The 15556-nt window shown below is 37.3% G+C and overlaps 1 protein-coding gene across 3 annotated transcripts in view; it reads right to left on the bottom strand.

The window, feature by feature from the left end:
• Window positions 1–15556, bottom strand: part of PDE7B (phosphodiesterase 7B) — a 169872-nt gene that overhangs the window by 105676 nt on the left and 48640 nt on the right. For all 3 annotated transcript variants that reach the window (XM_086877543.1, XM_086877544.1, XM_023923530.2), the window contains one exon: window positions 9980–10040. In XM_086877543.1, coding sequence (XP_086733669.1) covers window positions 9980–10040 — 61 coding nt within the window. The remainder of the gene's footprint in view (window positions 1–9979; window positions 10041–15556) is intronic.

Here is a 15556-nt window from a genome sequence, read left to right on the forward strand (position 1 = left end):
AAGAATTCACTAAAGCAACGAGGAAAAGAATTCAGTTAATAAAAACAATTTCCCACAAATAGTTTTCTACAAATATCCTGAAAACTTGAAACTTGATTTAATGTTAAAAAAAAAAAATAAATCTTGCAGATGCGGTTGACTAGCCTATTTTTCTATTATTCCCTCAGTTTTAAAACTGAGAGCTTTGGACACCATGAAAAACAATATCTGTACTCCAGGAGTATGATTATTCTCCTTCCACTGCTACATCCACACTTCAGTTCCTTGAGGAGTCAATGGGGAGTACAGAATTCCTCAGACCAATTTTAGTCATCTGGTTTGCAATGATCTAAGTCTGAAGGAAGCACCTCTTTCTTGTCCTTTTCTGCTACAAAAGGGATGATTAGATGATGGCTGTAGACTTTAAAATTAACTTTTTTTTTATAGACTTTTACAGACATTCTGCTAGATGAATTGCATCCCAGCTGTCTTTGGCATTATTTCCTCTGCAGAGTGAGAGGAATGCCCTACAAGGGAATTCCAGTAGGAGAAATCTCTGAACTTTTCTGTAAGAGATACATTAATTTCTTGACATAGCCAGCTGCGATTCAGAAATTCCATTTCTTGTTGCTAAATAGAATTTCCATTATTTACTACCAATATTCACAGTCACACTCCATGATTTCATAAGCCCAGAGCCTCAAGTGTTTGGATCAGATCAGTGCTTGAGCATGCACAGTGACTGACCCTGGCATGCAAACTTACTTCAATCTACTCTTTTTTTGGCTCCAGTGGGAATATGTAAATACATGCTTAAGTAGCTTGACGATCAACAGATGATCTAAGAAAGCAACTTAATGTGTTAAGAAGTATGAGATGTACAAGAAGATAACAGATTATAATTAGAAATGGTACTTTAATATTAAAAAAAATAAAAATCAAAGGAAGCTAAAGCCATTAAGGAAAAGTAGTTATCCAGATAACCAGGCACAAGAACAGCAGGGTTTTGACTTGGTAATTTTATTTTTTTTATACTAGAGGTGAAAAAAAATTCCTACAAATGTTGCACTGCTAATTATCAGTAAGAATGGTAAAATTATTCACATTTCAGAACAGCAAAAATGCTTAGCTCCAGAATATGAGACTTATAATACAGAGCAGAGAAGAATATATTAAATATATGAAAATGCATTCTTAACCTGAGAAGTTTATGAGCATGTACAGCCAGGAACTGAGTGCTTGAAAGCACAGGAATTCCGTGGCTTTCTCAGACATAAATCATTCTTACTAAGGGTAGTAACACAATAATCTGTTGGACATTGCAGAGACTGTGAAATTCCAAGGTATCACCAAGTAATAATTAAAGAAGCAAAGATTAATTGCTAGAGATGAGCTCAAACCACAAATTATAAACCTGAACCTTTTAAATCTAATTTTGAAAAGTTTAGCACTGGAGATTTCATTATATGTATGTTATCATGGAGGGATGGCTGATGTAAAACCATGAATAAGTGTTTTCTTCTTCAATTTGGTCCCCAATTTGGTTCCTTTCCCCTCCTCCCCATCTTTTGAGAGAATGTTATTATAGCAGTATGGTTAGTCACAGCAATTTTCTGTACAGCAAGTACTTTGGGTGAACACAACCCACTCATAACACTTTGGACAAAGAAGATGGGAAACTACGTGAGTGCAGTCCGTGTTTGGGCACGAGGTTAGGCATGAGGAAAAAATCAAACTGTGAGGAAGCAGAGTGAATAGGCACTTGAAATCTATTTTCCAGCAGGGGATCAGCAATAACTCATGTGACAAATACCATGAAACAACATATGAGATCATCTTAAGTAAATCAATCAAGCCACTGTTCCTCTGCTTTTCTAAGAAGTGCTTAGTTAAAAAAAAAAAAAAAGGAAAAAGGAAATTTGGGGTTTTTCTTGTCTTACATGTGTGTGCTCCCCCAGATGCAGGGGACTATTTCTCATCCACCTGGAGTCAAAACCAGCATTTGTCCTTGTGCAGGGTCAATATGTGGAACAGAGTGCACCTAATCCCAACCTGTGTTGCCTTTATTTGGGTAGGTAAGAAAAAAGTGAGTGCTGTGTGGTTTAACTATCTTAGGGTGATGAAAGTTCAGAATTAAAAGGCTAACCTCTCACTAGATTATTACATAAATGGGCAGCAGAATGCAAGCCTTCTGTTTGCAACATGCTTTGGACAAAAAGGGAGACACTTGGCTTTGCAGCCTGCTAGAATTTGCAAGTGTTTGTAGCCATGCTTTGAGTGCAGCTTCTGGATAGGACTTGGAAACCTGTAGCTTTTCCTTAAATTCTCAGACAAGCCAAGAAACCTTTATGATAGAAAGAGAAGCTGAAGAGTCAGGGGTTTGGGGTACTTCTAGCTGGGGGTCCTGAGGGTTTTTTTTTATAATCTCTTGAGGTTTTGAATCTCAGCTGGATCTCCTGGTCCAAATGAATGGCTTTTGCAGATGTAGACAGCACAGTTACACTCCTCTACAGAAAGACATCGTGTTGTGCTTACATTATATAGACACTGCCAAATCCTCATTACTGCATTCTCTGCAAGTGCCCTGACACTCCCATTTCTTTCCTGTACCAGGTTCAGACATAGGATAAAACCATATATGATTCAAGTTGATGTTTATGTGATAGAACACCAAGAATCCTAAATTACATTTAGAAAAGTGTTTTATATGCATGCTCAAAAGGACAAGGTCAGTTTTTGTCTCCTTCAGCACCCTTCTGAAAGATAGAATACTGCAAGAGAAGTAGTTTCAGTCTGACCTGATTTACAGGACAGAACAGGATAAACAGGTGGTCACTGTCACTCAACTACCAGCCTATATAATTACCTAAAATAGTAATTAGATCAAAATTACTTGAATAATAAGATGTTGTTAGAGAACTGCTCTTTAAAATATTCTTAGGGCATCAGAAATTTGAATTTTTAAGGGTTTTTTTTATTTTTTTAATAATTTCTTAGCCAAATTAATCAAATAGTCATGGAAGTAAAAGCTGGATTTGATATTTACATTCTTTGTGGTTTTAGGCAAAAATATTATCATAGTAAAGACAAAGAGTTCTTACTTGTTTAGCCTGAAACCGTAACATGGTGATGAAGTGGCACAATGGTGGCATGTGTACACCGTGAAGTCCTTGACAAAGGAGCTGCTGTTGTGGCCTCATGCCCACTGGTTTGCCACTTTGTGTCACCAAGCAGCACTCCCATGTAGGCAGCCTGGCATCTCAGCCTGCCACATCAAGCTTTTAGCCTGCTCTGTACCGGCATGGCCAACAAGTCATGGGTGTTCTCACAGAAAACAGGTGAGATTTAGAAAGTACTGCATTTCAGGAAGGTACAGTCAGGTTGGGGAAGAGGGCTTCGCTGACATGAAGGAGCAATAAGCCTCTATTTCAGTGGTGGTAAGGACACAGAGAATCCACTTTTAAAAATTCATTTACAAGTACAGTTGCAATATCAGGAGTTAAGTCTAATTTTTTAATTGTGATAATATACTGGAATGCTATTTTAGAGGAAAAACGGGAAAGTGTTAGAAGTTATTTGAAAATCTCTACTCAATTGGGTAGAAGAGCTACAGTTCCATAGGTCCTATCTATACAATCCTGTTCTCATCAGAATAAATTGTTGGTAGACAGTGGCAGTTGGAATATGAAACATAAGTGAAAAACTTGAAGCATTGACTTATATGTTAAAATTTGAATTTACCTACATTAACAGGATATCAAAAGGAGACATAGTGTTTATCTTTTTCTGTTCATTCACACCATTACTTTATAAATGGAAAAAACCAGGTTCTCTTCATCCTGTGTTGCAAGCTGCTCATGGAATAGAAGCCTATCTTTTCCTAGCAGACATCCTAAGCCTCTCCCTCCCATCAGCTATGAAATTCTCAGTAATCCTGATGGGCAGTGTAGCAACGAGCATGGATTTCTTGCTAGTCACTGTAGATTTTAGGCCTTTTCCCCATAAATATGTTGCTCAATTTTACAAAAATTAATTCGTGTGTTTATTTGCATTTCATTTGCACAGACAGAATACTAAGTCTGCATAAGGTCAAGTGCAGCTGTAAGTCTTCAAGTGACTGGGATATAAATAGTCCCTATATTTGGCTATTTACAACACCATTGCTCATGCATGACTATCAGTTGCAGCACAAGTTTTGCATGTGCAAGAGATACAGGGTCACATTACAAATGATCTCAGCGAGGGCTCCAGGAAGGGCTCAGAGGTTCTTCCAGTGCAGAACCATTTGACTAGATGCCTCATTTTCTTTTTCTCCCTTTGCTGCAGGGCAAGTTGACACATTTAATTACTCTTCAGTATTTTTACCCATTAAGTTATTTGGTTATTTACCTGATCATGTTTTGCAAAGCAAGTTATAATAGATTTTTTTTTTTTTTTCTGCCACAAATGAAGGTGCCTTCAGTGGTTATATAAAGGCAGGGACCAGCCAGCCAGAGCCTTGCCAGTACCCCTCTCTCCTGGCTTTCAACACAGTTGTTATTCCAGTAACGTCTCTCTCTCTTAAGCTGTGGCTGCCAACTCTGTTCAAATGTGGGGTGGTTTCCTGCTGTGGGCAAAGAGCCACCAAGACTGAAGCTGGATCCATGAAACTAATTTCATGGCTAAATGCCGATTCCTTTACCCGTAACTTTTCATAGGCAATAAATGGTGGAAGTATGCCAAAAGAAACTTTTTTGGGGGGATGAGGGAGCTAGACAGCTCTCTGTGCTAGAATATGAAGAAGTTTCTTGCCTCAAAGCAGCAAAGTTATGTACTAGTAGTCTGGAGAATTAAAAAAAAGGTGGCACTACCTCAATTTTCTTTTAATAATTGCTTTTTTGTTGTTGTTGTTTTTGATTAATTTAAAATGGCTATTTGTGAGGAAACTTCTTTTATTCCAAGCAAGGATTCATCTGTCTGCTTTTGCAAGGTTTAAGTCTGCACCAAATGGGAAACAAAACTCAGCCACATCATTCCTGTCTGCATGGAATTTACAGTAATGAAAAGAAAGCACCTCAGCCTTTTTTTGCCATAGGGCGTCTGGAAGGCTTGTGTTTTCATCTTACTAACCAGCTCCTTAAGGAGGGCAATTCACATTTCCCCTGGAAGGATTTCTGCAGACAGCAGAGTTGGCCAACAAGAGATGTGACCTATTCAAAATCTGCCCAGCATTTCATTAAGGAGTAAAGACTAAATCTGGTGGTGAAAGACTCTTTGCTGGAGAAACAAATGAAATAATTTGCACTTATCATCCATCCCCCTTACTTCACTATCATCAATTAGGTTGAACAGATTAACACTGAAGGGATAATTTAATTTTGTATGTGTTGTGATGGTGCAACTGCCTATTTTCTATACAGCATATAAGGATAACCATATCTATTCTGTATAAACAGGTAGTTATTTATATAAACAAAATTGCATACATATATAGTTATCTATATATGCAATTGAAATTTCTCTTCTAGTTGGCAGACCTTTCTGTGCTAGAACTACGCTACGGGAACTTATTTTTTCCAGGACAGATTCTTAAAAGTCAGTGCTCTGCCATGCAGAGGTTACCAAGTTAACTCTGTTAACTGTGCTAGTTAAGGAAGTGAGAACCGGTTAAGTTGCCTTAACTTTGGACTCTTACAAGTTCGTATGCAATTCTTCCCAGCAGAGTTAATTAGCTGAGGCATCAAACCAGCAATTTTCACAGCAAACTAACCCAATTATCTCTGCATGATATGACACTGAGCCCAGTATATGTCTGAGCCCAGAATATGTCTGTCTGCATATGGGAAAAATTAACCTCAGGTTATGCCACTGAAAATAGCAGTGGGTGCTCTAGGGAGAGGGATAGCTCCCTTCTGCCTTTCATAATATCAATCTCTAGACTAATAACTACATAGTGTGTACATTTCTATAATCTCAATTTTTGTGCTAACTATAATTTTTTAACTCAAAATCATTAAAAGTAAAGAGCATGAGGAGCTTAGGGTTCTAACTTCCAGAATGCAGCATAAAGCAAAAGTATTTTGACATCCTGTTAAGCATTATCAGACAACTTTTTCACAGCCAAGTGCCCTCACTAACTTGATAACAGTATCAATTTAAGCAGAACAGGTCAGATTTTGCTCCTTCCTCTGGAAATGCTGATGATCTGCCATTACCTCCCGACAAACTTGGAGTTTCAAGGAAAACCTCTGATAACATGTCTATTGACATGTGATATCTTCATTACTTGTATTAGTGTAGAACTCAGCTTCTCATTGTACTTATACTTTTTTTTAAAAAAATTACTCTTTTGTCCCTAAGAAGTGAGGAAGCATTTAACTTCCCATTTTCCAAAAGACAATATACATGCAGTGTTGGTTCATTGTTATCCAATGCCAATCTCAAGAAAGCTCTGATGTATTTAGGATTTGAACATTTAAGGTCTTCAAAAGGCTAAGGTGGGCCACTGACCAACTTTCTTCTGTGACCAAAGTTATCAAAGTTGTGTTGCTTTAACTGATACAACATATTGTCCTGGTTTTGTCTGAGATGGAGTTAATTTTACTTTGTAACTGATACAATGCTGTGTTTTTAATTTAGTATGAGAAAGCTGTTGATAACACACTGATGTTATGGTTTTTGTTCAGTGGAGCTTGCTCTAAGTCAAGGGCTTTTTGGTTTCCTGTACTCTGGCTGTGAGCAGGTGCACTGAACTTTTCAAAGAGATATTCCGTACATCCATTAATCCATACATTTCATTCCAGCATCATGATCAGAAAATAAACTTATGTTTGTGTGTGTGTGTGTGTGTGTGTGTGTGTCGGCTGGGAGATGCCGATCACTTTGGTCAGCAGGTGGTGAGCAATTGTATTGTCCATCACTTGTTTCACTTGGGTTTTATTCCTATCTTTTTCATTATTATTATTATTATTATTATTATTATTATTATTATTATTATTATTATTGTTGTTGTTGTTGTTGTTGTTGTTGTTGTTGTTGTTGTTGTTGTTATAATTATTATATTTTGTTTTGTTTCTATTATTAGACTGCTCCTGTCTCAACCCACAAGTTCTACTTTTTTCTGATTCAGCTCCCGCTGCGAGGGGGAAGTGAGTGAGTGGCTGCATGTTGCTTAGTTGCCAGCTGGGATTAAATCATGACACAGATAAAAGTGTAAAGAGACAAGCACAATATAAAAAATAAGAGGGAGAACAGAATTTTCTGTAACGACTTTAAGTGGAGATAATTACACTAATACTGAACATATTCTGGTCAGAACACATAGCTATTATCTTTTATATCCTCAGGAAACACTGCTAAGTGACCATTTAATTTTGTTACATTTTACACTTGAATTATAAATATCCATCACTCTGATGCTGAAATATGAGGCATTAAGATGATTCTATGCTCTTAATCTCAAACTGAATGATATTTAGTCAGTGCCATGAAAAGTTACCTACTTTCACTCTAGGCATTGTAAGCATTTTGGTATTTTTTTATCTATTATTTACTGTTTTGTAGCAGGTAGACAGGATTCTTAATGAAAATCCCTCTTCCTCAACCTTCATAGAAAAAGAACTTCATACACATAATCCATGTTACCTCAAGGAATGTGGACTCAGTGGCAAACCTGGTATTACTTCTAAAAATCTTTAAATTTGAAGCTAGCCCAGAACCAGCAGAATAAAGCAGATACAGACATTTCCTGACAAAACCAGCTAGTACCATTTTAGAGTGCAGTTCAATAGTGTGCAGTTTCAAGTATGGACTGATCTTGCATCAAAGATCCCTGAAGAAATACAACCAGCACTCCAGGCTCCTGTGTTTCTTTTCTTACTAGAGTAATTATCCTCTTGCAGTTGCTGGGACTTGCCCTCTAGATTTCTGTCAGCACTGTGTCACTGTTACATGAAATGACAGCACGACAGTTTCAGCATATTTCAGAGAGGGAGCAGCCAAGAAAGATGTCCCTCTCTGAAGGCATGCTGTGCTTTGTTCACTGGTTACACCCACAGACATTAATCATGTCAGCTTTGCATTGATCAGTGACAAAAACTGTGTTACATTCTCTTGGAAATTCAATTCCCTTGTAAAATATGAGACTAGGCATTGCATGACATGTTCAACACCAAGTCTTAGGCCTTTTTGGCTGCACAGTTTCTGGTTTCTGCTCTTCCCTAGAAGATCAGTATGAAAGGAGAGGTGTCCAGAATGGACACCCTCTGGCTTTACAGCACTGCCAGAACCACACAGATTTCTGTGATAAATTGAGACAATGGAGCTTGTCTCCAGTAGTCAGTCTCAGAGAAACCATAGTTTCTGCTGTGTTTGTACTTGTACTTCCCACACCTCTTACAGAGCCAGCTCTGGAATATACAAATTGTACTTAGAATAGTCTCAGTTCTGTACATGATTTGGAATACCTTGGGGTGAAATGAAAACTTCTATATTATATATGACACTGTAGTCCTTAATTTGTTAGTGACACTGAAAAATAATAGCAGGCAAAAAAATTTTTAATGCATGAGACAACCTCTGAGAATCAGTTACACCTTTAGCATGTGCTCTTGGAGTCATTTTTACATTCCTAGCAGTTTCCTTACACAGCACAGCATATGTTCTCATTCTTGTATATGTATATACTCCAAGACATAGATAAGAACCCATGTAATGGAAACAAGATCTTGTTCTTCTCACTTCTCCTAAAGAATTGTTTGCACTAATAGGGATGTCAGACTCACAGTTTTCGACTGACTTGTTGCAAAATTGCCAACATTTTGGGTGAACCAACCCATGCAGAGGGGTTTTTTTGTTCTCCTCTCTCCCATTCCCCATTCCTTCCCCTGATGAAGAATAACATTTGCATGGATATAATTTCCTTCGAACTAGAGCATTAGGAACTCAATTGTATTTACACTGTAGATTATAATTGGCATGATAAAGGCTCACAAGTGTATCTTTTTTTGTCAGCTTGTTCCATTAAGGACTTCTAACCATGGATCATTGATGTAACAGATCATTATGGCCCATTGTGTCAGTTCATCTGCTGGGATCTGTGCTCTACAAGCATGACAGATTTCCTCTGCAGCAATTATAGTCTGTTGTGACAATAGGATTTAATGAATATAAACAACAAACCACATAATCACAGTTATGCACCCAGATGGGAGTTAAGTTCCTAGACATTGCCAGTTGCAGTTTTAAAAACTGGCTATTTCAGTCTTCATGTTATTAGATGCAATGCTCTAATTTACAGCATATATTTATCTCTTTCCTGGCAGGTCAAAGGTCTTCAGAATTTAAGGCTTAATCCTGCAAATGTTCTGTGATTTCATTTTTTTTCTGAGTGAACATTATCTCTTATGTTTTTAGACACTTTAGACACTTACTCCTTGCTGTGATACCAACCATGCTATTAATGTTTCAGTACTAGCATTGCAAGCAAAACAAACAACCACAATGAAATTGGTCACAGAAATTAATGAAACGTAGCAGAATATTTTCGTATTGTTTCTAAAGAATAGACAATTCTACTTAACATAAATATTTACAAAGCTACACCAGTGCAAATATGTAAAATCACATTGACTGAATTTTCCCTGGCTGATGCAGCTGAAGGTCTGCTCTAGAGACTTTTGATACATGCTTGTGGAATTAATACTGTCTTTAGAAGTACAGATTTTCAGCTTTTGAATATGAGTTCTGGACTTCAGCTCATCAGACCTTCCAACTAAAGTGTTGGTAACGCTATATTTTCATCTATGCATGTGGACATTACTGGAATATATGTACTTTGTTTAAAGAATTGAAATTTCATCGTAAAGAATATATTCATGAGGATTACATGTGGATGAGCTATGTAAATGCCATTGTGGATCATCATGATCATTATCATGTACTTTTAAGAAGAAATTCCCAATTAAACATATTTCCATATCTACACAATTGAATAAAAAAGGGAAGAGATTCTTATCCTTACCTAGCATGCGAACACATTTGGCATTCTGGTCAGGACTATCAAATGAAATTTCTCCGCACCTCTGGGGAAGAAAAAAAAGATACATTTTGTCAAAGACTCTGTGATAGCACCCCTGTCCTCATCCCCTGATACCACTCTACGTTTTGGAACTAGAGATATTCAAGACACATTGTAAAAACGTCCAAAGTCTTTGCAAGTAGCCAAAGTTTGAGGAAGAAAATGGTTGCTGCAAATGTGCTGGGATGGGTCAACACTGTACTCCGGGGTGTTCACCCAGGAAAACTCCAGGTCATGTCTCTGGATCTGTCTTAAGGTAAGACTGATGTCTGCCCCTATCATCCAGGATTATTGTCTCCCTGTATATTCCCAGTCAAGGAACATAATCAGAGTTATGATCAGAAGAGCTAGGTTGTTTTCAAACACAAGATATCGTTTTTGAGTTTACACAGACAGACCTGCCAGTTTAGCTGCCAGAAGAAACATAACTGGTGTGGCTCATGGGTCTGATCCAACTTCAATTAAAGACAATCAGTGGACACATCCCACTAACTTCAGTAGTGGCTTCTTCAGGTGCTACATAAAAGATTCAGTTTCATGTCACTGTACTCAGAGCTCATGAGAGGGGCTTAAGGACAGCCTCATATTTTCCAGGTAAAACTGGTTTATACTTCCTTATACCTACATACTCATAATTTTGGTATCCATGTCCAAATGGGAATAAAAGCAGAGTGAGTAAAGTTTGGAAAAATAACTGAGAGCTGTCCATTTCCCTTCCTCTTTCTTTCTCTCTCTTACATACTTTCTCCTTTCCAGCACCTATAGTGAAGTTTTTAGAACTGGGGTTTTTTATTGATTTTTTTTTTTTTTTTCATTCATGAAGGTGACATTGCAGCAAATATCAAAACCTACAAATCAGGTAAGTAAAAAAATCTCAGAGCATCAAAGAAGATGAAACACAGCAGCAGTTTCATACATGAACAACACATTTGGAACTCTCTATTGTTAAAAAGCTTTTCACCTCCCTCATACTGAAATAAACACAAATAAACAAACAAAAGTCCCACACAGACTCTTTTATATCAGTACATCTAAAAAGAGCAAACAGATGCCTGTATTAACCTTCCTAGGTGGGAGCACATACTACAGAAACATTGAAAAAGAAAAACAACACCTTGCATTTCAAAGTTAATTTTATGAATGTTCTTTTACCAGCTCCCTGTCATGAGAAACAGAAATTTGATATTTATTCTTCTGAAAAGAATGCTAAAATATAGGCATCTTTTCACAGAAGTCTCCCAGCTGCTTCTTCTCAAGCTAGCATACTTAGACAAACACAGATGGTAAAAAGTATGTCAAAATTCACTGCCCACCTCACCCCTGGAATTATGGTGTTCTGTGAAAATCTTTGGTTATTTTTGATTCAGTCCCTCAGAGGTACTGTATGTTCCAGACATATTTACACAAACATCACATTTCAGGCTGGCAAATGGTATCTTACAATATCTAACAATACTCACCAGTCCTAGTGTTATGAAATTGGGAAAACGGCTAACATTCCCCAGAGCCAACTAACATCCCACGGGATCCACTGTGGTGATGGATGAACTTTGAAAACTTTGCAAGTAAGATTCAGATAACTGTATACAAGTTCATAGACTTATCAGAATTCCCTTTATGCCTACAGTCCACAGAAGTGGTTGAAAATCACCTTACAACAGTCAGCCTAGGAGATTTTTCTCCACTACCACTGCAGCTGAAAATACAGGAGAAAGAGCTTCTGCAGCAATTGCACTTGTGCTGCTAGTAAAAGTTCATATGTGCACGTCAGTGGGATGAAAAATAAACTGCTACCAAACTGCTCAGAGCATCTGAAAAAGACCTAGTTGGATCCTGGATGTGTAAAATGGCACAGAAATACCACAGGAATTCACTTTTGCTCGTCCAAAGAATAGAGTTGTTCGCACATTTTTGCTGTTAGCAAATGTTTTCCATGAACAAGAAGTGAGGAATGATTTCAGGATTTAGTCTTTAGGATTAAACTGGGACTTTACCACAAGTGCTATGAATTCCTTCCAGGACTGGAGAAGTTTCCTCTGCCCTTTTCCTGGACTTAAAGTAAAAGTAAGCCTTAAGTAAAAGGCTTACTTCCTTTTCCCATTTAGGTTTGCTCTGCCTGCTTGTACACTGTGAGATGTGGCCAAAAGTCTCTCCAGACCCAATCCTTTTCCAAATTTATCTTACAGCAGCTGCTCATTCCCTCCTGAAAACATTTAGGTTGGCTATAGAATCAGTGAAGAATCTATCAGGAAGAAGAAATAAGAATTTGGCATTAGACGATGGTTATTCTACTTTTTAATTTCAACCAGTCAAAAAGCAGAGAGAAAAGGAGGAATGACCTTGGACATACCTGAGTGTGGGATAATTTAAATCTCAGTTTGGACTTCATGGCTGGGGCTAGTATAGTATTGGTTGGACTGGCTCTGCCATATGCAGTCCTGGATGTTGGGCTGGTGAGTTCACAGAGGCAGCGCTGCTGAAAATAATACCACCAGTGTCCAGTTTCCCTGAAGTGTGAGAGCCTTTGCTGTTGAAAATCTTAAAAGAACTGTTGTGTTCTGAATTGGTCAGATTTAACAAAGAAATGGGTAAATACAAAATTCAACCCTCTGAGTCTTTGTTGGACATTCATATATTTTGAATAACTGAACTCTGGAATAGACTGGGTTTTTTCTTTCTGGAGAAAAGGAAAGCCTAGGTGGTTTCAGTTAATAATATTTTCAGTAACAGAGGTGCGTTTCCACAAAGAATTGTAGCCTGCAGTTCACTACACATTTTTTTGTATTTATATAAGAAAATGAATTAATAAATTATCTGCTCTCTACTCCTTTTTTTGAGATCAGATGCATGCCATGATATTGAGCCTGTTACACAAGCTGCAATGTAGTAAACTAGAATGGAACATACACGTCCCCCTGGATGGAAAAGAGACTGAATCATGGAGCAGCTGAAAGTGGAGCTTAAAATAAAACAAAGTGAAAAATGAGAATAGGAACAAAAGAACATGGGATTCAGAAGAAATGTGGCATGGACTCAGTAAGGTAAGTAAGTTAGAGAACTTGAGACCAGCCTGGATGACTCTGACGGCTCAGTACCACTTGTCAGAAAAGGGAAACACCGAAAGGCACGGGTACCATCTTCCCAAGAGAAAGGCTCTGTGGGAGAAGGGTGCTCTCAGGCAAGATGTCACTCTGCAAGATGCTATGAGGAGTACACAGAAAAATGGGCAGCCATCTGCAAGAAGCCCTGTACCGAAACAGTGCAGTTAAAACTGCAACAAAGCAGGGCATAACTATCAGGAAAACAGTTCATGCACAGAACGGATGGAAAATCTACTCTGCATACGAATGCAGTAACACATCTTATGTTACTTCCCTGGTATTACGTGATCATTCATAGGTTGGGTTTCCATTTCCAGCATGCCTGGGCTCACACCAGCTGCATTTGAGGATCTGAGATATGTAGCAATAAACAGGGTGTATATACCCCAGCCAGAATATGCTCTTAGTTCGTTGGGGAATTTTGTTTTCTTTTTTAATGTTGTGGAGAAAAATCTACCTATGGAAAAACTGGTTTTGAAGTCATTCCATTTGACTCCTATCTGTATGATAAACTAATGCATTACTCATTTTAAGGAGGAAGATGCAAATCAAGTAATTGAAATAAATGGGTCTAAACTCTTTGACAAAATTCAGCAAGTGAATGTCTGAAAGTGTTTCTCATGAAAATTGCAGTAAGTGGCATGTTAGTTTATTACTTATTAAAGGCATATAATTAACAAATGATCTAGTATTTAACTATTTTAATCTTGTTAGATTGTATAGTGTTATAAAAATATAGTAGGAATTTTTCTGGCATGAAATTTGAACGTGTGTAATTTTGACCTTTTTAAGCTGCAAGTTTTCTAGTCAGTTTAAAAGGTTATTGGAGTAGGAACCATATTTATAGGCTTCTTCACTCTTATCTGTTTTGTTCTGCATGTCCTGAGTATGGTGTTCAACACATGTCTCTTCCAATATTGCAATAATCAGGGAGGTACTTGATGTACACGAGCAGAAAAGCATGACAATAAATATTGCATCATTTTCTTTTTGCAGGAGGTGACAGGGATTATTGTACCTCCAAATAGAGATGTGTTAAGTACATGTTGGTTGCATGCCAAATGTTTTTTTAGAATCCACTGATTCATTTCTTTAAAGTAACCTTCAGTTAATATGCTTTGCTCTTACCAATAGTAGATGAGAGTAGATTCCATATAGTTTGTTGAAAGAGTTTTTTCTTTCTTTTTTTTTCTTTCCTAGAGTACTACATATAATTTCTTATTCCTTGTAAGGTTAAAAAACTCATAAACACCACTGATTAAAAGAATTTAAGGCAGAGCAAAAAGCTTCTATGCTTTTATGAATAAATGGATAATCTCAGAGGCAAAGAAATGCTACTGTTATTCCTATTTCTATTTCCCTATTATGTTTCTTTTCCATTACCTTTTAAAAGTACATAAAAAATGTTCTCTAATATGTAAAATCATCATTCTATTTGCCTAAGGATCATAGATGTAAAATCTGCTCATGCGAAAACAATGGTTCTTTGTAAGTCTTAGCAAACATCCATAAAAACAACAGGCCACCCATAAATAGCTGAAATCTAAGGGCAGTATTTCAGAAAGAGTCAGACCACATGCATGTCTTTCATCTTCATGCTGCATAGGAGCCTTTTAAGGTTGATTCACTTGATAAACTATCAGAGTGTAGGAACTGTAGGATATCCAAGGCATAGTGCTTCCCTTCTGACTCTCCTCTCTGACAGGCCAAAAGAAAGTACAGGAAATACAAAAGCAGACTGACATAATCTCTCTTACATCCAGCCTTTCCTGCATTACCTCCCCCAGAATAAAAGCCTTATTATAACATCTGCTAGTGATTAAATCAATTTCTATGCAAAACAAGGAAGTTCCCTACTGATACTCTGTAATCTTGAGATGCGCTTAAATGTCGAATATTTCTGAGTTTTGCTGAATCTTTATCCATGGTCTTTGTTGGCCTTAGCAAACAAAATAAAGCCACTGTTTTTATTTGTTTACAGACAAAAGCTCCTTTTCTCTGTATCACACTGTACTTCAGTTTTAACAGGCCCATATTTGATCATTTTTCTCTGGAGACAGAACTGCAAAAGCTTACCCTATTCATGTGATCTTGGATCGATGACTCTGCATTCTTCAAGTATTTTACTTAGCCTTTCTTATATGAAAGCATGAGTATAATGAATACAGCTTGAGAATTACATGTATAAACATTCCCATTGGTAGCAAACACTACTAGAATGTTTCAGCTAATGAAATTGCCCAAGATCTATAAAAAATTGTGATCTGTTTTATGTAGTATTTCCCAATGACTTATTAACAGTTCCTATAATTATTATAGATAAAATCTTATACTTACCTGAAAATTTAGACCTACATTAGGCAAGTCAAGGATTTCACTAAATTGTTCTGAAAATAACTACACTTCCCTTGAACTGGCA

The sequence above is a fragment of the Cyanistes caeruleus genome, chromosome 2, assembly GCF_971803275.1.
Source record: "Cyanistes caeruleus chromosome 2, bCyaCae1.hap1.1, whole genome shotgun sequence".
Classification (NCBI taxonomy): Eukaryota; Metazoa; Chordata; class Aves; order Passeriformes; family Paridae; genus Cyanistes; species Cyanistes caeruleus.